At 36.7% G+C, this 24,030-nt stretch overlaps 1 protein-coding gene across 4 annotated transcripts; it reads right to left on the bottom strand.

Annotated features, from left to right (window-relative positions):
• Window positions 1–388: 388 nt before the first annotated feature.
• Window positions 389–23,805, bottom strand: LOC148648171 (dysbindin). Of its 4 annotated transcripts, none has more exons than XM_088607901.1 (5): window positions 23,501–23,805; window positions 22,344–22,401; window positions 5,354–5,503; window positions 4,260–4,403; window positions 389–3,655 (listed from the first exon to the last, which is right to left on the bottom strand). In XM_088607901.1, exons 3-5 carry the CDS (start codon window positions 5,469–5,471, stop codon window positions 3,417–3,419), a joined length of 501 nt encoding a protein of 166 aa, XP_088464027.1. In that variant the 5' UTR covers window positions 5,472–5,503; window positions 22,344–22,401; window positions 23,501–23,805; the 3' UTR covers window positions 389–3,416. The 4 variants fall into 4 exon arrangements, with proteins under 4 accessions (XP_088464027.1, XP_088464029.1, XP_088464028.1 ...); XM_088607903.1 differs by lacking the exon at window positions 22,344–22,401 and adding an exon at window positions 7,667–7,778; XM_088607902.1 differs by lacking the exon at window positions 22,344–22,401 and having other exon boundaries at window positions 5,354–5,500.
• Between the last annotated feature and the right edge of the window lie 225 nt (window positions 23,806–24,030).

The raw sequence follows: 24,030 nt of genomic DNA, 5'->3' as shown, positions 1-24,030 counted from the left end.
ATATGTTCCTTGTCATCTTTTTTGACAATGGGCGCAAGTAGATTTTTATGTCGTTTCAGGAAGTATTTTTAATTTTCATGATTTTGTGTACAAGTATTGCTCGTTACACCAATCTTTGAGCCTCTGTGATAAGAAATATTGCACCCAATCTCATCTTTCATCTCTGATCCTTCTCCTTAGGACACCTGTAAGTAAGAGTATGTTTCTTTCATCCGCAAAAGTATCATTGAAACTTTACTCCTCATAAACCCTTGTAGAAGCAACAGATAGTACTTTTCATACAATATATCTTCCTGTTTTGATTTTACTTGAAGGCTAGTACAAAATGATTAGGCTCTAGTGCCTAACACAAAAGAATTTAAAAATGAAACTAGGGACACTTCACAGCTCAGCAGTTAATCTTCTGTTCTTTATTATGAACTTTGCTTATACAAAGTAAATAAGAGAAACATTGTTTTTTTTCCCAGTATAACAGAGCAAAGGATTACACATGACCCATACAGTGTCCACCAATGGTATTAGCAAAGTCAGAACAATTACTTTTGCTTAGGCTAGGCCATGCTTCACAGATGAGGTGGTGTCTTTTGGGGCATCCTTTTCTTCTCCACCTTTGCATCAGTTTATTTTTATAAGGTTTATCTTGGTCTTATCAGTTTGGAACGCTTTGTTCCATAACTCTCCAGACTCACCTTTGTAATTCCAAGCAAATTCTGAAGCATGGCTTACGTACAGTTATGGCTAGGGCATGCATTGCCACTCATCTTTATTGGACAAGGAACTAATGATGACAACAGCAGAATGAATTGTAAACAAAAGAAACTTTTTTGCCTGCTTATGACAATGAAAAGGATTCCATACTTATTGGGTAACGCTTCACCCATGCAACCAAGGAGTTCATCAACGGAAAAAAGTGGAAAACCACTGCCTGGCCAACTCACTCTCCATCTTTCAATCCAGTTGAAAAAATTGAAGTCAGAACACCATAGGAATAGAATTCAGTCTGGTTGCAGTAAAACATCTCAAATGATTTACTCAAAGAGTTGAACTGTATTGGCTGTAGACTTTGTGCAGGTATTGTGTCAAAGGGTTATCCAACAGAAAAACTTCACTATTACCTTTTCACTATGAAATGTACCAATGTGAATGTGTACCATTCATTATGGTTGATATGATGATTACTTTAAATCACAATAATGTTTTTATATGTTCTCATATGATCAAATGGATGCTCAGAATTACTTGAAAGTAAAACATATTACATTGTGCTTATCGTATGATCACATTTACAAATTGTTTGACTGTAAAGCAAAAATCAGAGTTTTGGCTTTGCTGTTCCCATAGTTTTGGAGAGCCCTGTACAGTATTAGCAAGGAAAACAAAGTGGGAGTTCATTTTACAGAAGAGTCAAGAGGAAGATGCCATTAGTATAAGTGTTTCCATTACTTCAAGTCTATGCCTTAATCCTTTAGGCACTACTTGCAAAGGATCCACTATCCTGCTGTTTATTCATGTTGCCTTTCTGCATTGATGGTAGTATGCATGTGTGTGGTGGTGATGATGGGGTTACAGTCACATGTCTGAGAGTGTTTAACCTCTTTCAATTCAAAGAGGCCGACACACATTTCCCATTACTTGTGATTTGCACTTGTGTCCATTTTAGCATTACTGTTCCCATGCCCAAAGCTGCACTGAGCCCTTTAAACAGCTGAGATTTTAAAAAACAATTCAAATGTGGATTTTAATGTAGTGTACCGAAAATCAGTAAAAAAAAAACATCTTAAAACAGAATAATACTTAGATCAGAGGTTTTACATCTCTATTTCTCTATTATGTTTTTGTGCTTTAAATCTGGGAGAAAGATTAAACCAATTCAGGGTTAACTGGACCAATTTATCCTTAAGCTGTTAATGGTATGAAGAGATTTAGGAAAACAACTGGACCACAAAGGGAAGAGTAACTATAAATTGACATAAGTTAATTGTTTCTTTTGTTTTGTAGAACATAAAAAATGAGTCAGGAGTTGTGCTGGATTTTGAGGTGCACAAGGAACAAGTAGAGCTTAGTTAGAGGTGGATTTAACCTGTACTGTATATATTAATTTCTGACATTAATGGGAATATTTGGCCTATTTTAGCAATGGCATACAAATACATGTAAATATTGGTGATATTAATTATTAAAAACTCACAAATAGTATTTTAGCACATGTGAGTCTAATATTATATTATTATATTCACTGCCAGGAATTGTTTCTGGGATTTTTTTTTGCCACATTCTCAAAATACTAAAAAGACATTAACAAACTTCAAAATGTTGTTTGGACACAAACCCAATATCATCAGCTGTTACTTCTAAGTACACTATGATAAACATCATCGTACCTGAAACTGAACTTAACTGCAGTGTGTTATTTCAGATGTTAATAAAAGTATATTTTTGTATTTGTTTGATTAAACTTGACCACCTTATGTCACAGTCTTATTCGTGCATATGTCAAAGCAAATTGTACATCTACAGTTTTCCAAATGTGTATGCTGGTCAAAAAATACTTTGTCATGACTCCTCAAGGCCTCCCATAAACTGTCCAACATTTTAATACACTACATGTTTAAAAATCATGAGAGATTGTCAATCAATTAGCCAACAGCTGATAATGAATGATAGAATCTCTATGTTTAATCACTAAGATAAGACAGAGAGATTCCCTGAAGACAAAACCTATCAATTAGGTCCAGTTTTATGTAAAAAAAAGAAGAAGAGAGGGAATTTTGATTAAAGTCAACCACATCTTCCAAATTGTGGTCAAAACAAATTGTACAGTACATCAGAAGTATGGATTGGCCAAGAATGTCACTATTTTCTGCAAAATACAAAATCTGCAGGTTATTTGAAATTTGTTATAGGGTGTTTTTTTTTCTTCAAAAGAACAGAACTGTTTTTTGGATTTTTTTCTTTCTTAATTTTTTTTCATATCACTTTTGGGAACCATCTGTCATGGCATACGCACATGCTGTGTAAAAGAAGTTAATTTTGGGGGTTCTTTAAGTTAAGTTTTCCTTTTAAAATCTTGGCACCAAGTTGTGGTTTAAAATGCAAACCGCAATGCTTCTAAGAAACAAAGTAAAATTAAAAAGCATAATATCTTAATCAAACTATGAGAAAATAGTAAGAAAGTTGTGCAATGTTATATTTTGAAAAAGTGTTTTTTGAAAGGAAAAAATGTTGAATGACTTGTACAGTAGTGTAGATAAACCACAGAAAGGAAACAGGCCAATATCAATAAGTGGCCACTTGTCACCAGTCCATTCTAAATAGCACTTATTAATGTCTCTCTCCGCTGTTTAAGAGTCTGTCTGTGAAGACTCCTCTGTGTTGCAGTGATGTTTAGAAGCACATGTGTTTCTGCACAGGGATTGCTAAGAGGTGGGGACAGACTGACCCTCCTCATCTTCATTTGTCAGGGGAGTGGTGGTCAGCAATTCCGTGCTGGCGTGGACTTCCTCATCGTCTGATTGGACAGTGGGGGTGTCAGCCCCCTCTTCGCTGGTGTCAAGGCTGTAGGGGTCTGTGGAGGTGGACGAGGTGGAGGACATGCGTGACTTGACTTCTCTACCATGGGGCACCTGCAGCATGATCTGATCCTCATCACCCTGATCTGGAAGAGCAGCAAAGAGAACAATGTTTCGAACGCCTTTTCATTCAACTTTCTCAGCTTGTTTGCTGAAATGCCATTCATGACCTGTCATGACTAATGGCTTGTCACTTTCTTTTTTTTTTGTCAAGTGACTGAAGCATTTGTGCTAAAGGGCATCTCTTAAAAAGGCTTAAAAACACAATGGCAATGAGCTACCCAAATCCACAGATATCATGAGTCAAAATAAGTTCCAGCACGTGAATCACTTTTAAAAACATATGTTCACATAGGTGCATATAAAAATACAAGCTCATGCCGTTTTCTCAAAGAGTGGGGAAGAAAACTAAACCTGTAGTAATTGATGAATTATCAGATCAAAGTGTGGCTGTTTGTATTGTTAAATATCCTCATGTGCAGTAGAGATCATTCTTCCTATGTTTTATTTCTGGAAACTTGCTATATGTATGCAATTATGTTTTATGTTGGTAAATAGAGCATACACTTAAATTAAAGGAAATCCGAGATTTGTGTCTAGCAAAGACTTCACTCAGGCACCATTTTTTCGGATTGATAGGAATACGTATGCTCCGAGCTCTTAGATGTCTGAGATGTCCATTTTTCCTACCTGCCCGCGGAGATGGGATATCACTCTCATCTGCTCCCGAATTCAGGAAAACATCCAGGGCCTCCTGGTCAGAGATGTCCATCAGCTCCATCTGTTCCAGCATGTCCACATTGACCTCCATAGAGGATATACTGCCAATGGGGGCTGGTCAAGGGACATGGACATTGGCCTTATTAGTTTTTTACTTTTCGCTGTGGCACATCAAAAGTTTTGGGAATTTGAATACCTATATAGATTATGCCTTTCTATATTTCTCTGTCAATGAATCTTTTTTCCCTCTAAAGTACATTGAACATATATGTAATGAGCTGTACATGAATGGTACAAAACATTTCACAGTGTTAAGTGTTGAAAGATATGTTTGATAACTATCATATGCAAACACTTCTTCATATGTTTTATTTTTTGTTTCTTTGCCAACAAAGCTGTCTGTAGTTTGTATGTTAAATTTAATAAGTTAAGTATTAATATAAAGAAAATACATTTGTGTTTAAGACAAAGTATGTGTTTTTATCTCATGCTCCATCTAAATAGTCTGACTCATCCTCATTCACTCTTATTACACACCTTTGTTTTCTTTGTACTGTTCTTGTATTTCAGCTGTCTTCCTTGAGCTGTTATATGATCACATTGGCGTGCCCTTTGTCCTGTTTGTTTTCATTTTCTGTATTGTATGAGATTACAGACCCTGTCCCTGCCTGGGTAAAAATGGAGTCTTCCTCCACCCAGCAGGGGGAGCCAGAAGCAAGGTTTAGTCTTTATATTCCAGTGCTGGTGCTCATGAATATTTTTGAACTATGTTTCGGCTGTTGCTAAAAACACTCAGACGTTTCTCTAAGTCATGTTTCCCTGCTTAGCTGAGTTAGACATTGAGCATTTTCTTAATAGCAAATGTCATTACCTTTTTGAAGATCTTTCTCCTAGCAACTTTCTGAGCTTAGTAAGAGTTAACAAAGATGGGCTTAACTCAATCGTGCTCAAAGGATTCAAAAACAGAGTTATAACTGTACTATTCCTGTGTCCTCCTGATATTAAAGACTCCTGGAATGTGAACCCTGTTGTCTCGCAGGATGGTTTAATGGAGGCCTACTCACGCCTCTTGTGTTCGATCTGGAGGTGAGTGGTGGAGAGGAAGACGTCAACATCATGCTGAAAGACCTCCTCGAAGAAGCGCTGTCTCTCCCGTATCTTCATCTGCTGGGCAGCATCCATCTCCAGGACTCTCTGAGCATGCTCTGTCTCTGCTGGCAGTCACAACCGCAGAGTCAGCTCCCACGCACTCTCCCAACTCCAAGGACCACTACTGTTTCTACTGCGGACAAACTGCCTCTTTCTAAACATTCTGTTTAGTCTACCATGGAGTGGGCTGCAGTGGAGCACAAAGACACATACTGCATTACTATCTGTTTCTATTTAATACATCATAATTATGTTTTGATGGTAATATACCCCATTTGTGAAATACTAATCAATGCCCTTTTACTGCACAATCCTGCAAAATAAATCACAATATTAAGGTCTTATCAGACATTGAACTCTTCCAGAAAAGAGAAACCTTTTCGTGGTGCTAACAGATTTCAGCATTATGTGTGGTGATGTGTGGTGATGTGTGGTGAGCGTTCTGGCGCACTATGGCTGCCGTCGCATCATCCAGGTGGATGCTGCACATTGGTGGTGGTGGAGGGGAGTCCCCATTACCTGTAAAGCGCTTTGAGTGGAGTGTCCAGAAAAGCGCTATATAAGTGTAAGCAATTATTATTATTATTATTATTATTATTATTATTATTATTATTATTATTATTATTTGCATTGGCACGATGGGGAAATGCTTTGCAAGGCAGGAGCAGAGCCAGACTCGATGAGAAACTTGTCAACTCATACTTCTCCAATTTTCAACAATTCATCATTGAAAATGCTTTCAGGAGCTATGAAAAAAAAAGGTTTGCGGTCATAGTCACTAAGAGTAACATTCGGCACTTGTTCATAACCTGTATAAGAGGAAGCTGGGTAACAAAGGGTCTTCAACACTAACGAAGTGAGACAATCCACTTGCCCATGGCACTAATTATTTCACAAATTAGTTTTGGTAAAAGTACCCCCTTATTAAGATCAAATTAACACAAAGCAGTGGCTCAGAAATAATAATTTCTGATAAATGATTTGCTCTTGGTTTAAGATTGTTTGAATTTGCTGTGTGACTTATGGTTATACAGGTAAGTGCACACAGCCTCTCTACAGTACTTTACACCACCTTTGTTTTTGGAGAGATCAAATGTCAAGTGTCTATCTTTTTCTCAATAGTACAATAAGTCATTCCCATTCTACATAGCCTGCAGGGCTAGAAATGGCTTTTCGTGCTCCTTATTATGTGTAATTGTCTAGCAGATCTCCAACAATTTGAATGTTGCTGTTGGAATAGCAACAAAAAGGTGTGATTGGATCAAGAGCAATATGTAAGGAACCGCAGTGCTTTGGAAATGATTACCGGTAAATCACACCAAAAGATCTTTAGCCAGAAGGGGGCAATGTGTTACAGAGCATAGAGCTCTGAAGGGTGAGCAACTTGCATTTTCTGGCTCATGCCATCAGAATAATTCAGAGACTGTGCAGAGCTCTCACCAGCTGCTAAAAAGAAAATTGATGTATAAATCTCTCAAGGATTAGCATGGAGGTTTGGGGGAGATAGCAGAATGCTAAACAGAACCATATATCCCTAGAGTTTACTGAACCCCCCCCTCTGTACCACATTCTATCACTCCTGATAGTTTAAATAACAATCACAGCTGCAGTTTCTAGACCTCTGTCTCAGTCTTCATGGTATAGTTCACTGAAACAGACTTATAGGAACTGTACTGTAGCTAAGGAACAGGCCATTTTTCTGGTCTGTGTCAGTAGATATGCCTAAGACGTATTGTGCATTCTGCACCAATCAGAAAAGTCTATATGCACAACTTTTCTACAAGAAAATTAACAATTTTCATTACATTTTATAGTCACATCACAGAGACCTTTTTTCCATTCAACAAGACACCGTGCTGACTGTGAAATACATTAATCTCAGCAATATGCTTGGGATAATCAAACCTTTATACAGTATTTCAAATGGTATTGCATTTTGCACAAAATCTATCTTCTATTAAATGTTTAGAACTTCTTTTTCAATACCTGTTATCATTTATATATTAATCAGCATTTATATACACCACAACAGAGAGCGACAGAGTAAAAGAGAGAGATCTGCAACAATGTGCTTCTGTCCCTCTTTTGCCCTCAGGCATGATAATGTGACTTGGAATATGACTCTGACATAACATCTTATATCCTTATTTCTGTTTTGTAACTGCAGTACAATATTAAATTCTGTACAGAGCTCATGTTTAATGTCTCCAGATGGGATGTTGACTCACCATAGATTCACAAAGACTTTGCAAGTAGTTATGCTTCTTATTTAATAAGCCATGGGTTTTTTTCCACATTTGCCGTAGTCATTTTGGAAAGTTTTTGGAAGCACGAAAAACACTGAGAAAAAAAAATTGTTACCAAGCTGTTAGATATTTGATTGCAGAAAAAAAAGAGATTTAACATGTCTTTTTGTCAATAAAACTAACATACAATTCCACTGTATCCATTGACAATAAAAAAATACTTTGTTAAGCTTTTAAAGAAGTTCAGTTCTCATTCGATTTTTATAGCAGCTGTTGTTCAAATGAAACTTAATGTCACAGAAGCAATTCTTTGTGTTAAAGCAGCCTTTTTTAAAGGTTTCACTGTAGTGAAATATTTCCTGAAAGAAATAGCAAACCTAAAACTATCCCCCTGACTGACATAATCATTATTTATCAATTATATTTCTGGGGTGTGATATTTAGCAGTTAAGACTTTTGCCTATCATCTCCAGGGTCCTGGGCCCCACCGTGGCCTGTGGGACCTGTCTGTGTGGAGTTTGCATGTTCACTCTGTGTTCATATGGGTTGTCTACAGATGCTGTGGTTCCAGATCCCGAATATATGCTGGATAGGATGAGTTTGCTCTCAGGCCCTGTTTTGTGCCCTGTGTTTCCAAGATAGCTTCCACTGTGCTGTTGTCCTTGCCGGGACTAGAAGCTTTCTGTTATTATTTTTTATTTAAGTTTGAATTTTCAAGTTAAGTACTTTAAACTACAATTAAAACAGGAGGTGTTATCTAGTATTTTCAATGTTTGTTTTTCCTCCTTGTAAAATATTCCCAGTGCAGAGCTACTTTTTAAAAGACACACACAGAGGCACTACCACAATCAGAGACTCTGTCTGCTTTAAACAAATTACAACTTAATCTTACCTCTAGGTTGCCTGGATATTGACTGTGGGAAAATTGTATTTCTGGCTTGGCACAGACCCCACAAATTACAGGCTGTCAGGGCTCAGCCTTCCTTTGTCATCTCATTGCGAAAGAAATGTATGCCACACTGATCTCAGTAAAGACAGCCCGATATCTCTTTTGACTGTACAAAGCAAGGCTGAATCCCCATCTTTTGTCCAGAAGTGAAAAGCTTTCAACCCACTCTCTGAAAAACGGAAAAGTTGTGACTATGATAGAAAATCAATATTTAATTAAGCACCACAAAATAAATATCAAGTATAATGTTTTTAACCTTGTCTGTCCTGCTACATGGGCTTTTCCCATTATATTGGCTCAGCACTTGCATTCTGTTTAATTAGCAGAGATCACATAGAAAACTTTCATTTGTTATAAATATTGCTCGATGCTTCAGAATAAAAAGGGAAAGCTTTGCTATTTTTTCTTCTCCAAGTATTTATACACAGGCATATACACATACAAAACAAAGCCTGCTTATGTAGTCCAACTCCTACCAACCAAACCAGTAGAATCCCATTCCGTTACACAGGAACTCCAGCTTTCCAAGGAGGTGCTGTTTTATCACTGGGATGTTGTCATTCAAACAACCGATGTGTGACAGCTCCCAGGCTGACAGCGGACACATGCACAAGTCAGACGTTCTGGTTACTGACTGCCCTAAGGCTCCTCATTTACTCCATCAAAAATCTGAGCTGCAGTTACAGGTTAATGAGAATCATCCTGTCCAGAATCAACAGCTTGTGCACAGCGCCAGACTCCACCACTGTCAGTGACTGACAAGGTCCTGACACACAGCCAGAGTTAGTTCCCTTATATGTATACAGGAAAGGTGACTTTGGACAGAATCTAGTCAGTGTTTTACATTTGGCTCATTTACCATTGTAATGCAATACAAAATACATGACAGATTACTTAATTCTTCTAGACAAAGTGGTCATAAAGAAAGGAAAATACAATGTTGAGATATATAGTTTAATGTGTAGAATACAGTATATGTTAAGAAATGTTCCGGTTACAATTGTAAGGTGGTATGATGGTGCAGTGTTTAGCAAGGCTGCTTTGCAAGTCTGGAGCCTTGGGTTCAATTCCTGACCTGGGGTGCTATCTGTGTGGTATTTGTACTATATGTTGACCCCAGTTTTGTGTGTGTTTTGTCTTGTTTCTCCCATAGTCAAAAGACTGGTAGATTAATTGGCTTCTGGGAAAATTGGTCCTGGTGTGAGTGTGTGTGTCTGTGTGTGTCCTGCAATGGGCTGTTAAAATTCTACAACGCAGTAGTAAAACTTTGTTGTAACAATTTTTTACTTCATGTTACAGAAAAGAAGTACAACCAGCTAGTGACTGACAGGCTAAAAGAACGTTTTTAGTCTTGAATGCAGAATTCTGCAAGACAAGTCTAGTCACGTCTTCAGACTGCTCAACTGCTTTGACAAAGTTGACCCAAACAGTGAAACACAAAGAGAAGACAAAAAGGAAAACTGAGGAAACATATTTAAAACAGAGGACAGGAGATATGTTTTTGCAGAAGGTTATGGCAGATTGTTAAAAGCTACCAAGGCATATAAAAGCTAATATCCTATCTTACTTTAAGAAATGAATGTATGTGATCCTCATTTGAATTAGTTACAGGAACCAAATGAGCTACAAGGCCTCCTCTTATCAATAATCTGTCTTATGTGTTTACAACTTTCCGTTCAGTTTAGATAGTTTAGCCTGGTTTTCAATATACCTGTTCTCTGAAGGAGCACCTGCAGAGAACTGGTCAGTAGCCTGTCATTTCAGTTGAGATCTCTCACTGAAACTGTACAGTGATCTCAAGAAGAAAGAATTCAGGAGCAGAACAGTCAGCTCTAAGTTTGAAGTAATGTGGTGTTCACTGCACAGAATGCCTAGCTATTTTTAGCGAACCTTTAGTAGAGAATAGCTAACCCATGCCATTTAGGAGATGCAGACCTCAGCTTACGAAGGTGACTGGCGTTACTCACCGAATAAAAAAAGACATCCGTAACAAATTAAAAAGAAAGATTTGCTTGTCTGCCAACAACAAGAGAAAGACTAAGTCCTCAGAAACTTGCAATTAATCATTGAAAGCATTCCATCTTTTCTCTTATTCTGTAGTGTTTCATCTCGGTGGAATGCCTATATCTGGCATCAGTGGCCAAATTAGGGCATTTTCCCATGAAACTCATTTGGCATACAGTGCCAAGGAGGCTGGGGAAAGCCATTACAGATTCATGTTGATTGGAAGAGTTTTAAGTTAACTTGTTATGCTCCATTCCTGTGTTTACTTAACATTAAACTGTCTGGGTGGCGACTGCTTTTTTTCTCCTTTTCTGGTTGCGTGGAAAGAGAAAGCAGATACAGTCATCGCAGTCTGATCACAGTTATCAAAACAAATTAGTTTCACTTTTCTTTGTTAGAAAGGAGACAGGGAGGTTTTCCTCCTTCAAGGCAGTTTCATGCTGCTCTTACTGTGAGGTCCTAAGCTGTATTCGGCCTGAAGCTGGGTGAATCAGCTCTCCATGTCCAGAAAGCCAGTGTTCACTAATGCTGCGTAGCTCCGCGATTGGTGGTTTAAGTCTCGAGGACACAAAATGTTTTCTCAGCACAATCCTTTAGTAATGTGTAGCTGAAACCAACTGGATATCTCCTGTTCTTCTACAGTTTTGACATTACAGATAAAACACAGACTTAATCTTTTAACTGAGACCATTACTGCCTGAAAAGTCACAAGATATGAGCATTTGTGATCTCATTGCCTATCCACAATCTACCATACACTTCCAGGACCAGTAAAAGCACTTCTTAGTGACCCACTCATAAACATGATGAACCAAGAAAAGACTGTAATTTCATGCATATGATTGTTGATCTTCTCCACACAGATTGGAACTGTTTTTTGTTCAGAAAACAAATATGTGATTACAAAACTGGGATTCTAAATACCTATGTCTCATGTCTGTATATATACATACCTGTAGCACTTGAAAATAATGTGAAAAAGTATTTTCTACATTGCATGGAAATAACAAAAAACATACGTTCTTTAATATGAAGTGGGCTTTCAAAACATGGTTGTAATCATCTTTGAGCAATTGTCTACGCTTTCATTTCCAGCTCTGTGTGCATTTCTCATTTTATTGAGCCATTCTGAAAAGGCAGCTTTGGATTTAGGCTACATTAGAAATTTACTGGGAGGGTTTCAGCTAATTGGGTAAAGCTTTTAAGACCCATCCAAATTAGAAATACAATGAAGACTGTCAGCACACTGAAGTGTGCCTCATTCAGTTAAGCTACACTATGGCATTGTGCTAAGTATGGACATCTCAGCTCAGTAGCTCCCAAAGCCTTCAAATACTAAATAAAGAATTAAGGATAACTGTGAAATTACGATGTTTTTATTTTCAAAGAATCATGCTAGTTTGTATGATACATAATTGGAAAAAAATGAACAGTTTCAATAAGGTAGATGATGATTGGGATTGATTAATGAAAGTGTAGGCCTACCAGCAGCAGCTGGTTAGATAAAACATTTTAGACACAATCAGGAGTTACAGTATGTGTATAATTGAATAATTCCACAAAGTACTCAGAGCTTCCACTGGCTTTTTCTGTTGCTATATAATAACACTGAATGATGCTGTCAAGATAGTAAGTACTACTTTGTTTGAGTAAAATAAAGCCATGATTGTCATTTAGTAATTTTTAATTCACATTGATCAGAATAATTAAAAACTCATTTATAGCATCTCAGGGCAAACTATGCAAGAGCAACCAATATGAAGTGCTGCAGCAGCTCATCCATCACATTTACAGTATCAATAAAATCTAATTGACTCATCAACAGGTATTCCTCTTTATTATCACAATCCATGAAGCTGAAAGTCTCATTTTTGTTTTACAAAATATGCATCTACTTTGATTATCTTTTAGTTTTTGAACTTCTACTGAAATAAAATTCTACTTTTTTAGAAGTAAATCTCCCATAGAATGTTTCTGTACAAAGAAGGAAAAATAGTTTAACAATGTGAAACATCTAACAGTTTCACACAGCAGTGTAGATTTCACAAGGCCTGAAGTGTATAAAAAGAGACAGAGTATGTGACAGTGTAAAATACTCCTTACATAATATGCTAACTAACTCAAGGACAGTTTATGTAAATTAATTGGACAGTGTTTATTTCAAAAGTGATCGCTTTTAGACAAAACAGGCAGAAGAAGAAGATGTCTTTTCTTATTCATGAACATAGCACTCAGGGAAAGGAATATTCCCCCAAGGAGCAATGACATTTAAATTCAGGTCACTATTTTTAATGGGCATGTTACCTTGCTGTCATTTAGATGTTTTGTTACAAAATTCAGAATATTTGATTGGAAAATTCCCTGCTGTAACAGCAAAACCTCTGGCTGACAAGGGCAGGCAAACTAGCGTCAAGATCTATCACTGAAAAAGAAAAATGATGCATAAGAACAACAGGGTTATTGCACCCTATTGAATGCAGTCTGCAAGCCCGACCTTACAAGGAGGTATTTCTGTAAATCTCCAGCTTCTCTATTTTAAGCAGAGGAAGTAAGGCTTGTCAAACCAGCTTAAAATCCTACTCAGAAAGCCTCTGCAGAGACAAACGTGTGAGGCCAGCAGAAACTGATGACTGGATAGTTGTTGTAGTTATTTAATTCATGGCTGAGTTTAAACACAAAAGCAACTATATGTGCTCTGCTATATGCAGGTGATGTTTAGATGATTTTTTAAATCTTCCTAACAGGATCAAAATGGGATCAAAATTTTGAACAAGGCCCCTTGAGGATATTAATAAAAAAACAAAGTGGTTAGCATTGCTGTCTCCCATTGCCGGGACCCTGGGTTCAATTTCTGGGGTGCTATCTGTGTGGTATTTGTATGTTTTCCCTGTTTTTGAGTGTGTTTCCTCTGGGTGCTCTAGTTTCCTCCCATAATCCAAAGACACACAGGTAGGTTAATAAGCTACTGTGAAAATTGGTGCGTGTACACATATTTGTGTCTTTGTGCGCCCTGCAATGGACTGGTGTCCCATCCAGGGTGTATCCTGCTTGCTGTTGTACACATTACTTGTGTGGCCCCACTGCAACCCTATATTGGAAAAAGCAGTTACAAATGGATAGATGGATAGATAACTTTTATTTTACTCTTATTAGCTAACTTTTATTAGGCCTGATCGACCAGTGCTCCCGTACAGATGAATGTCATGACTTTGTAATACATTTTATTTTCTTAAATGATTTACAAAAGGTCTGCATTTCAACTTAATCATTGCAGTTTGACACGTGTACATTAATTTTTCACTAAACCAAGCTCTGTTTTAATGAAGCATTGCAGTACTTAATCTGTAGATAAAACATTGGAAAAGAACAGACAGAATCACGAGCTGTACCAAAGCAGTAAAATACCTTTGTTACTAAACTAGGAAAGAGGATCCTGAACCCAGACAGCAAAAATATACATATCCTTCACTGAATGTTAGCCATGACCTTCTGGTGTGTCACTTAATCTTTCTCATGCAATTGACCTAAAAAATTCCATTGCTCACTGGAAAAATGGTTTTGAGATGCATGACTTTGTAAAAGAATATTGTTTAAGTCATTCATTACTTACACCTATGTTCAACCTTTAGGAAATGTATTACCATGCCCTTCAGGAGACAGATTGGAGACCCCCTGCTCAAATATTTTGTTTAGTTGAACTTTTTAGGTCATTTCAGTTTTTCCGCTGTGTTCACTTCACCTGAGTGAGTAGACCTCTCTAGTCTCAGAATTAACATGACACTCAACTGGGAAGCCAGAGTACCAGTAGTTTTATAGCAATTTGGTAGACAACGATTCACTTGCGAGTCTGCTCTAACCTCCAGACAACCGGTTGAACAGCTTAATGCTAGAAACATGCTAGAAACATGCCTCAGTTCTTTCAGTCTTATATGTCTGAACGACCTGCACTTAAACAGTTGCACTAACAAACATTCTTATAAAATAAGTTGAACATACAGTGTGACTTGCAAACATGGTTTGTTAGATCAGTAATTGCTAAATAAGTTCATAAATGTTGCCTGATTATCTGATAGGGAGTTAACATTTAGCAAGGGTAAGACAAGTTTAACTCTGGATGGGTCAGGAAAGCACAAAGCTGAATATTTTCTAATTGTTTGCAGAAAAAAAAACTAAGGGAGTGTTGAAATGAGGGCATGGATCCAGGCAGAATGCGAAAGGAGTTGGAGAGCGGATGTGAGAGGCATGCTCAGCCTCCTCTCACAAAGAGAAACAGAACTTTCAGCATGACTGGGAAAGTAAAACCCTTTTCATACAGGGACAAAACCAGAGTTCATGAGGTTTAGGGATTGGTCTGGTCTGCTCTGTGGACGGGAAGTTTGGTAAGAAGCCCTTTATTCTATCAGTCTGGTTCACAATTAAGACAGTGCTGTGTTCATCTCTCAGCACAGAAGCTCTTTGATTTGGGTAGTCACCCTTTTTTCAAAACTCTGAGCAGACTTAGTTCAGGAGCAACCCATTAAAAGTTTGAGATTCACAAAAGCATAGCTTTCCAAGAAATATCCACAATTGGTAAATTATTGGGGCACAATTACATAGTCTAATCAAGTCCTGCTATAGGTAAACAAAAGCACACTAGGTAGAAGGTTACTTTAGCCAGGGCTGTACTTGAGTTTGCATTTTCATATTGTGGTTAAAAAGCTGTTTTGACAGGAAAAACAAGGCTCTAGAGTAAAGAAACAGATAACTGTATTCTTATGGGCTTCACTTCTAATCATTATATGCCACTGTACTCATAAATGCAACTTCAGCAATGACTAAAACATTATATACACCTTCAACCATGTGTAGTTAATGTATTTCTTGGTGAAGAAGAGTTATGACAATGAATTGAATAAAAGCATTGTAGCGAATCCCCAGATAAAAAAGTTTATTTAAAGGAGGATTCCTGCCAATGTCTGGGTACAACATGATAGTAGAAGCACATGGTTGTGATTCATTTCTGTTCTGCAACACGAAGCCTGAAGGTCACTGCACCAGGATGCATTAAAAGCTCAGTCTTACATCTAGGCTGAGATAAATAGAAAAAAGAGAGGTCTAGCTGGATGTGTGTTTCTCCAGAGAAGAAAAACAAGTTGCTTTGTTAGGAGAGCTACAGTATTACTCTGGGCACTTGTGGTTTTACAAACATAAAGCCAGTTCTGAATATCACTTCTTCTTCATTAGAAGGTTATAGCAGTAAGTACATTTCCTCTAAGCTACTAAAACCTTGACATCTGAATACAGTAATGAGATGATGAATAACCTAAGAAAACCTACTCTAATAATTACTTATAATCCACCTTGTACAGTACATACTGAGGATCAAATTGTCATCAGCTTCAAGACCTAAGGATGTGAAACATTTGAAATCATAATTTGAATTTGGTACTACAGTACCAAATGTTTAACACTCAAGCTACAGTAAGCGCTGAGAAAGCATACTGTAGATACATGAATTGATTAAATTGATTTGATCAAGTTACCTATACATACAATCAGGCCAGTTTGATCCACATCTGTGATAGTCTGACAAAACATGCTGTTGTCATTCACTCCCATATCAAACATTCTGCACTACATTCTGCTGATTAATTAATTGACTAATAAGAATGTTCAAATCTAGCCCTTTAGAGCCTTAACTAGGGTATATGATCAGTTGTTTGTTTACATAATCCAGAGGACAAACATGGACACTGCACATACATAAGGAGTTGTTTTATTTCATCCTTAAAATGTTTGTTCTTAGATGATAGTGGATTATATTAATTACATTAACTGCACAAAATTGACATGTTATGTTACTTTATGGAAATTTAATTTAAAACAAGAGGCAAAAGGAATTAAAGCAACATATATACTGGGATCTAGTGCTGGACTCAGACATCCAGGGAGTGAAAAATTAATTTGACAGGACATAATTTCTTCTCTACCAGCATGCCTGTCCAAATGATTCATCCTGGAACGTTTGCTTTGAGCACACACTGTTCTGAGCTATGGAGAGTGAATTAATCTGTTCAGGAACTTCTCATTTATTAGCAAAGCCAATAATTCATGTTCAAGCCTGGAACCAAGAGGGAAAATAAAAAATTATCTTGTTTCAGAGATGACTGCTTTGCTCATCTGTCTATCAATCCTTTCAGAACTGATAGATTCTTAATTTAGTGTAATCTTCTCGGCATGGCTGAACTGAGACAGTAAATTAGAAAATGTGTAATATACTGTGCAATGGTAACAGTCATTTCATTTAAAAAAAACTAAATTGTAGATAGATTTTATATTAACAGCAATGAAGTACGAGTAGATAGCTGTGTCAGCATGCGTAAACTGCAAAGGAACAGGTAAAGGTTTATTCCTTGCTTAAAGAAAAAGAAAAAATACACAATGCCTTCTTCATGTGTGCTCCACAACCTTCACCTGTCTCTTAATATAATGCTCATGAGAAAAACAAGAAAACCTGCAAATAACATTCCACGGTCACTAGCAGTTAGTAGTTACACAGTAATTTGAATGTATTTAGTTAAGTCAGTCTCTTTCTCAGTTTCTTTCTCTCTTTACATGTATATACAGCTCTTTCAAATTCACCTCCCTACAGTATAATGCACTATATGCAGTACATATACTGTATATGATGTATTAGATTCTATCAATAAGTAGGATGAAAGACATTGTTCTTCATTAAGCTATAGATAAATGATTTTTAATATGTGTGTGTTATATGTTAGAATGTTTTACACAAACGTACAGTATATTACCAAAGACAAGGATTTTTCTTTGGCTGCTAATGACATCTGTTTCCCCTAATGAAAGGAGCGAATAGGGCAATTGACAAATTCAACAATTGAATACCAGCTATGACTTGTTGATTTTCTTGATTATAAAACTGCTCCAGGATGAAGAATATAAAAAAATATATAATTATTAATGGTCTGGAAAGCCATTTGAGACATTTGAGCTGGGTGTTGCAACAAATTTTTGTTTAATGACATCATTATTATCCAACACTTCACAATAGTCTTTGCCCAGTCTTTAGTCTCCTGTCAGACAATGATTGACTACTCTAAGCTCACAAAAAGGATTGTTAGAGCTTTGTGGTGTATTTACAGGAACATCCCTATTTACCATCACAATCCAGTGAGATATCTGTAATATCTGTAATTTCTTTTTTTTTTCAAACGCCCCTTTAAGGAATCTCAGAGGATAAGGCTCTGTACTTGACTATCCTGAATTCATAATTGGACGTGTATGAGGGTCGTTTACTAAATTTCATGTTTGTCATATACCCTATAATAATATTATTTTGGTTAGGAAAGAAGTGTATCAAACTCAATTGACTAGCCTAATCTAATAAAATTCAAGTTATTGATTAATTATATGTCAATTACATTAGTATTAAATATTAATAACATTAAAATATACTGTTAATGTTGTTAATATTTAATTCGTATATTATATATATATATTAATTCAAGTTCTATTAAATATATAAGCAAATTATATTTCCAGAGGTAGAGTGTTTCACAATCTGTTTCCAAATGGAACGGCACGCCAGAATTATTTATTTTGAATCTAAAAATTCATTATAGTGTGCCACTTTCCAGTCACATTGACGTCTACTTTCCAGGGGCTATTACAGTTACTGTAGTCATTCTAAATGTGCAGATGTAAAAGAAGTGTACTAAACCAAAATTGTAAATAGTCTTGTAAAGCCGAGTAGTTTTTGTGATAACCGGGGAATTTGTAACACAAGATGACAAAGGTATAGTAAACATACTAAATATATATTTCAGATATACACAATCCAATATTTTTATAATAGAAGTTGTCAGTAACATGACCCATGTTATTACAATCTCCATCAGGAGTTGGTGAGTTTAACAGAGCTGACACTGAAGTACCACAGGGTCTAGGGAGACTATAGACCAATAGATCACAAAGTGTGCAACCACCAGTCCTACTTAAGGAAGAGGGGATGTTATTCACAGACCCCTAGCTAAGATATTTCAGCAGTCATTTAGAATGTGAATTTATAGTATCTCCAAATTAGATAAATGACACCAATTCTGAACTGAATAAGGGAATCAATTGGTCTTTCTTTTGGAGAGATAATTAGAAGAAGGCTTAGAGAATAGTGGTGTTTTAAGGAATGAGTAACATGGATTAAGAAAGTGAAGATTTAACTTGCTAGACGTCTTTAAATAGGTATAGTTATGTAAAGTCACATATACAAAATGATATATTTAGACCTACAGGAAGCTTTTGGTAAGATTCCTCATTAAGGGTTGATTCTCAGATTAAAGCCATAGGAATCCACATGGATCAAGAACTAGTTAACCAGTCTCAAAGATCTGAAACAATACACTTTTAAACTTAAAGGGAATTTATTTAGAATAGAGAATGTACACACTATCATGGAAAGGTACAGCACTCCTTATTTTATTATCAAAACTGTGTCATTTATCATCTGCTTAACAAAAGGCCCAGTTCTTTCTACTCCCTATCACAGTGTAACAGCTGTAAAGTTGTTGTTGCATTGCAGATTTTCAATAGAAACAGATAGTTTTGCAGCTTTCTTCCATTACCATGAAAATCATAACGTTGTCCAATCTAAATGTAGAAATGTCCTTCAGCAGAACTGTAGTGTCATAATATTCTCTGTGTCCCACGGTTCCTGTACTTGTAAATAAAGAGCCTAACAGGGAGTCTATTTGGAGAAAGATAAGCTAAAGGATGAATGTAGATTGTGAATGTGTATGTACAGTAACTGGAGTTCTTCCACAGCAAGCTGTCATGTAGTTGCTGTCTGACTTAGATTTTCTTTATTTAAAGATATTACACCAGAATCCCCCTTATCAGAGCACTCCACTCAAAATACACTGAAAGATCTGAGTTTAAAGTGTCCCTTAGGGACACAATTTCTGTACACACCAGGTTTCTACAGACTTTCTAAGTCATAATTCGCAAGAATAGTTTTCCCTATAGCTTCTCATGTGTTCAGGAAGTTGAGATTTATTCAATAACATGTATTGAAGCATGTATTTTGCCAGCATATGAAAGCACACATAATATGTGTAATGTATTGCGTATGAATATATGAATGTATGTTTTATTTTTGACATTCACTCTTCCACTGTCTCGACATGGCAGGTGAGGGAGACAGGTCCTAAGGCAGAGGGGCAGTGGGTCCCTGGAATTCAGGCAATTTCATTGCCAGACAGCATGCTGAGAGTGGGATTCATTTGTTAGAAACAAGATGCAAAAACACTTCACACAAGTATTTACTGGGAACTCAGGTTTAGTAAAACAATTTCTGTAACAAATTAATAATTGTTTGTTTTTCAACACTTTTTTAACTGTCTGGTGATTCATAGTCATTTTATTGTCTGCAGCATACGTGCATCACTCCAGACATGTGAGACAGAATGCCCATGTTATTTACTAATCCATTTTTATGCAGTATAGTTAGTAATCTTATGCTCCTTAAGTTTGTTGAATATTTACTTATCTTCTTCAACTTTGTTTAGTCTAAATTCAGTTCTGACATAGCTCTGGCTGGTCTAAATAGCTTCTCTCTTTCACTAAATGCTGCTTGAAGTTTTTTTCTAAAACTATTTATTGCTCTTTTGAAGACATCCAATCTATTTTATAGCTTTAATTATCGGTGCATCGTTACCAGGGAACATACTGTATGGTGCATGCTGCTTGATTATACAATCTATAACCTTTGAGGTTAAAGGAAAGAGGTGGTGATGCACAATCTTCCCAGACAGGGTTACTTCAATACTTCAAGGTCAGTGATTTAGAAGTTATTAACCTCATTCATTTTATGAGCTCATTCATAATATTGCTGAGTATTCAGTCCCAAGCAACAAGCTGTGAATGTCTCCTAGCAAAATTTAAACGGTATGCATTACAAATTAAATTGATCAAAAATTACAGTTTTAAAACCCCCGCAAAACAAATATTTTTTTTGCCATATTATTTGAAGAAACATGAAGAATACTTTGGGACTTTCAAGCTTTGGGTTGAAATCTCATTTTGGGATTTGTCCAGGTTTGCCAATAATACTTGAACTCATACTGTTTGTTTAAAACAGTAATGAACTACGCCTTTGGCACAGTCTATTAAAATGTATGAAGTTCATGAACTGTATCATCATTTTCATACAATGATATCACTATCTGTAAGATGCTATTTGCATGTGTGACTGTGTGTGTGGGGAGGTTGCTACATGTTGTACACTGAAGCTTCTCGCTGATTTCAAACTAATAGCAAAGGAATTGCAAGTTACTAGAGACTGATTCTACAGAATCCATTCTGTAATATATTTCATGTATTATTTCATGTGTCATGGAGGATGGTTCTGTTTCTGAGAAGCACGTATAAGTTTCAAGCTGGCCAGTCTCGTCACGTGAGGATCTCTGCTCCGTGAACCTACCCAGAAATCTAACCCCATTAATTCCACAAATGTCAGACCTAACCTGATTACAGCGAGCTCCATGGATAATCCCTGCACTGTCAGGAAGAGATCCTGGTGGCAAGAATATGTCTGGAAAAGGATGGGGGTAGGGACACCAGGATCTTGACTGTGTAAATCACAGGATTAAACTGAGTGGATTAGCAATACAGAAATAAACCCTAACTACCCAGATTTTATGCAAAGACTATTTTTCCCCCACAAGACAAAGAGACACAACCCACTCCAATTTTAAGTGAAAATGCAGAATGCATTGATCCACAAGATGAATGGAAAATCTATTGGAGATTAGCTCCTTTAATTGACATAATTAACATGGACAACAACCTAAATTACAACAAATTAAATTTAAATTTTAAAATGTATATATTAGTACATGTGTGAAAAATGAAGAGAAATACATTGAATGCATGAATCCTTTGTAAATTGCAACCTAATATTTTTTCTTTACGATATTGATTTATCATTCCCTTGTGAAACAAAAGCCAGTCAGACCTTGGCCAAGAGCCCTGCTCTGCTCGTTCTTTAGAAGTGAAGATCTTTTCTGTTATGTTTCTATGATTGAACAAGAAACAGAATTCAAAGAGTAGCAGGAATAATTTCCTGATGCCAGTGCATGCATGTGTGTTTATGCCTGAATTAGTGGACTGATGTAACAGTGCTAAAATAATAATTTTCTTAGTTCGGCCAGACAGGTATTTAAAGATGATGGTTTTCATATGTTTGATTTCTAAAACAGTTGCTATTTTAGACCTACATAATGGCCAAAATGCATTATTGAGACAATTCAGTTGTTGCTTACTGATGTCTAAATCATTATCCTGATGGATCCTACATGCCGTAATCTGGATATCCCCAAAGAGCAATATATCAGACCTGTGAAGAAAATCCCATCCCCTAATTACCTGTATTTATAATCATGTGGGACAGATGGAACTGCAGTACAAACTTATGGTTCATGACTGTTCTTTTTTTCAAAGTTGAAAACATGTTTTAACAGAAATTATCTAGAGAACACCAGCAGAAGGCAAGAGCCAATATTAAGTTGAACCAGTCTGCTAATCAACTAACAGCATTAAATAAATCCCTGTCTGCCCTTAAACAAGCACAATCCTTCTAAAACCTTGTTTGTTTTAATGCTGTGATGTTGAATTACAGTTTTCAGGGGTAATAGTCCAGAAAGTCGCACAAACCTCTTTAAGTAACCACCTGCTTCCTGCCCTGGAAAAGTGCCAGATGGATTCAGTTATCCTGGTAAACAGTTGAGAATGATAATTATGAACTTGGGTGGAAACAAAACCAAGGCATCCTGTGGCATTTCAAGAGGTTCTGAAGCTTTATCATTATTTTATTAACACTCAATCCATTACACTTACACACCTATACATACATTTCAAAAGTCCACCACAGCAGACCACATGTGAAGCAACAGGACAAAAGATAAACATGTAAAATGAGAGCTTCTATGATCCACAGGTGATGTCTCAAGCCAGAATGGTGAGACTGTCTAGCCTTGGACTCGTTTAATACTTGTCCAGCAGCTGTCGATGCATTGTGTAGGGGTAAGTGGATTAAATTCAAATTTCTTTTTGCAGTATACTGGAATGTCAACTCCAATCCATCATTTCCTGAGACCCCTTCCAGGACAGGCTATGTGGTGCAACACTGATAGATCTCTATTAGCCAACCTTCATCTAGTAAACCTAGGCAAGTGAGGTATCATGCAAATTCAAAACAACTTTTTATATGCTTGTTTTATATCAAAGAGTTTAAAGTTGCCCTATTATTGTTAACATGGTGTTGCACCATAATCCAAATGTTAACTCAATCTGTTTCATTGCATGGATCATACGCAGTATAGGTCCAAGCAGGGGCATACTATATAGATTCATTCTTATGATTTTGCAATCTGTATCTCCTTTAAACCTACAAATATTACTGGAGCTGGGAAAAATAATTCAATATATCAAATTATATATATAATCATTTATTCTGTACTTGTATATAAAATGCAGTTTCATGAAAAATGATAATTGTTGACACAAATCTATGCTGGGGAGACACACTGTATACGTGTTGTGTTGTTATTTAAAAGTTAAAGGTGTACTCACTCAACAGCTTTTACTTTAAATAACAAGAAGTGAAGGCAGTGACCAATTTAAAAAAAAAACTCGCATTTTTAGTCACGACAGAGATACTTTCTGGACTTGTTTGAAATGAAAAAAACAATTAATCAAAATTACAGACACCATAAAACACTGAGACCCCATTCTGGGTGAGACCCCATTCTGGGTGAGAAGGCAGATTTAACAGAATGATTACACTTATTTTATATAATAGAAATACTTACAAGGCAGTCTCTTATTGTGGCTGTTAGATCCAGAAGAGGACATGATCTTGTTAAGTTTCTTTTGTTCTGTTCAAGGGATGACAGACACACAGCTGCACACAGCTGTTTGAGGGAGTCTTTGCTGATTCTTCTGTCAGCAGGAGGAAGGGTGTGCCATTATATAGCTCATTCTGTTGTCAAGCAGGGTTAGGGATCCCTGAAAGAAGCAAGAATTACACCACAACTGAACTGTACTGCTCACACACAGCTTTACTTGCTCCCCTTCTTACTGTTGGACTTCTACAGCACTGAGCAGTTTAGACTACAGGGACAGTATAACAGCAGTGTGGTCTGTACCAAGTGGACACTCAGAGGGATATGCAAGGGGAGGCAGGGCAAGAGAATGGTAGAGATGGAAGCAGCTTTTACATAACACTGTGGAAGATACCAAGTGTGTCAGGAGTTTTTCCCTTGATTCTCCAGAGTTAAATGCTGTGTAGAAAATGTAAACTGACAGGGAACTCTGCTGTAGTTCCTTTAATGGAGATAGG

Source organism: Lepisosteus platostomus, chromosome 15 (assembly GCF_059453375.1).
Source record: "Lepisosteus platostomus isolate fLepPlt1 chromosome 15, fLepPlt1.hap1, whole genome shotgun sequence".
In the NCBI taxonomy this organism is placed as follows: Eukaryota; Metazoa; Chordata; class Actinopteri; order Semionotiformes; family Lepisosteidae; genus Lepisosteus; species Lepisosteus platostomus.
Note: the sequence above shows the minus strand (reverse complement) of the source record. Positions and strands in the feature narration are given on the sequence as shown.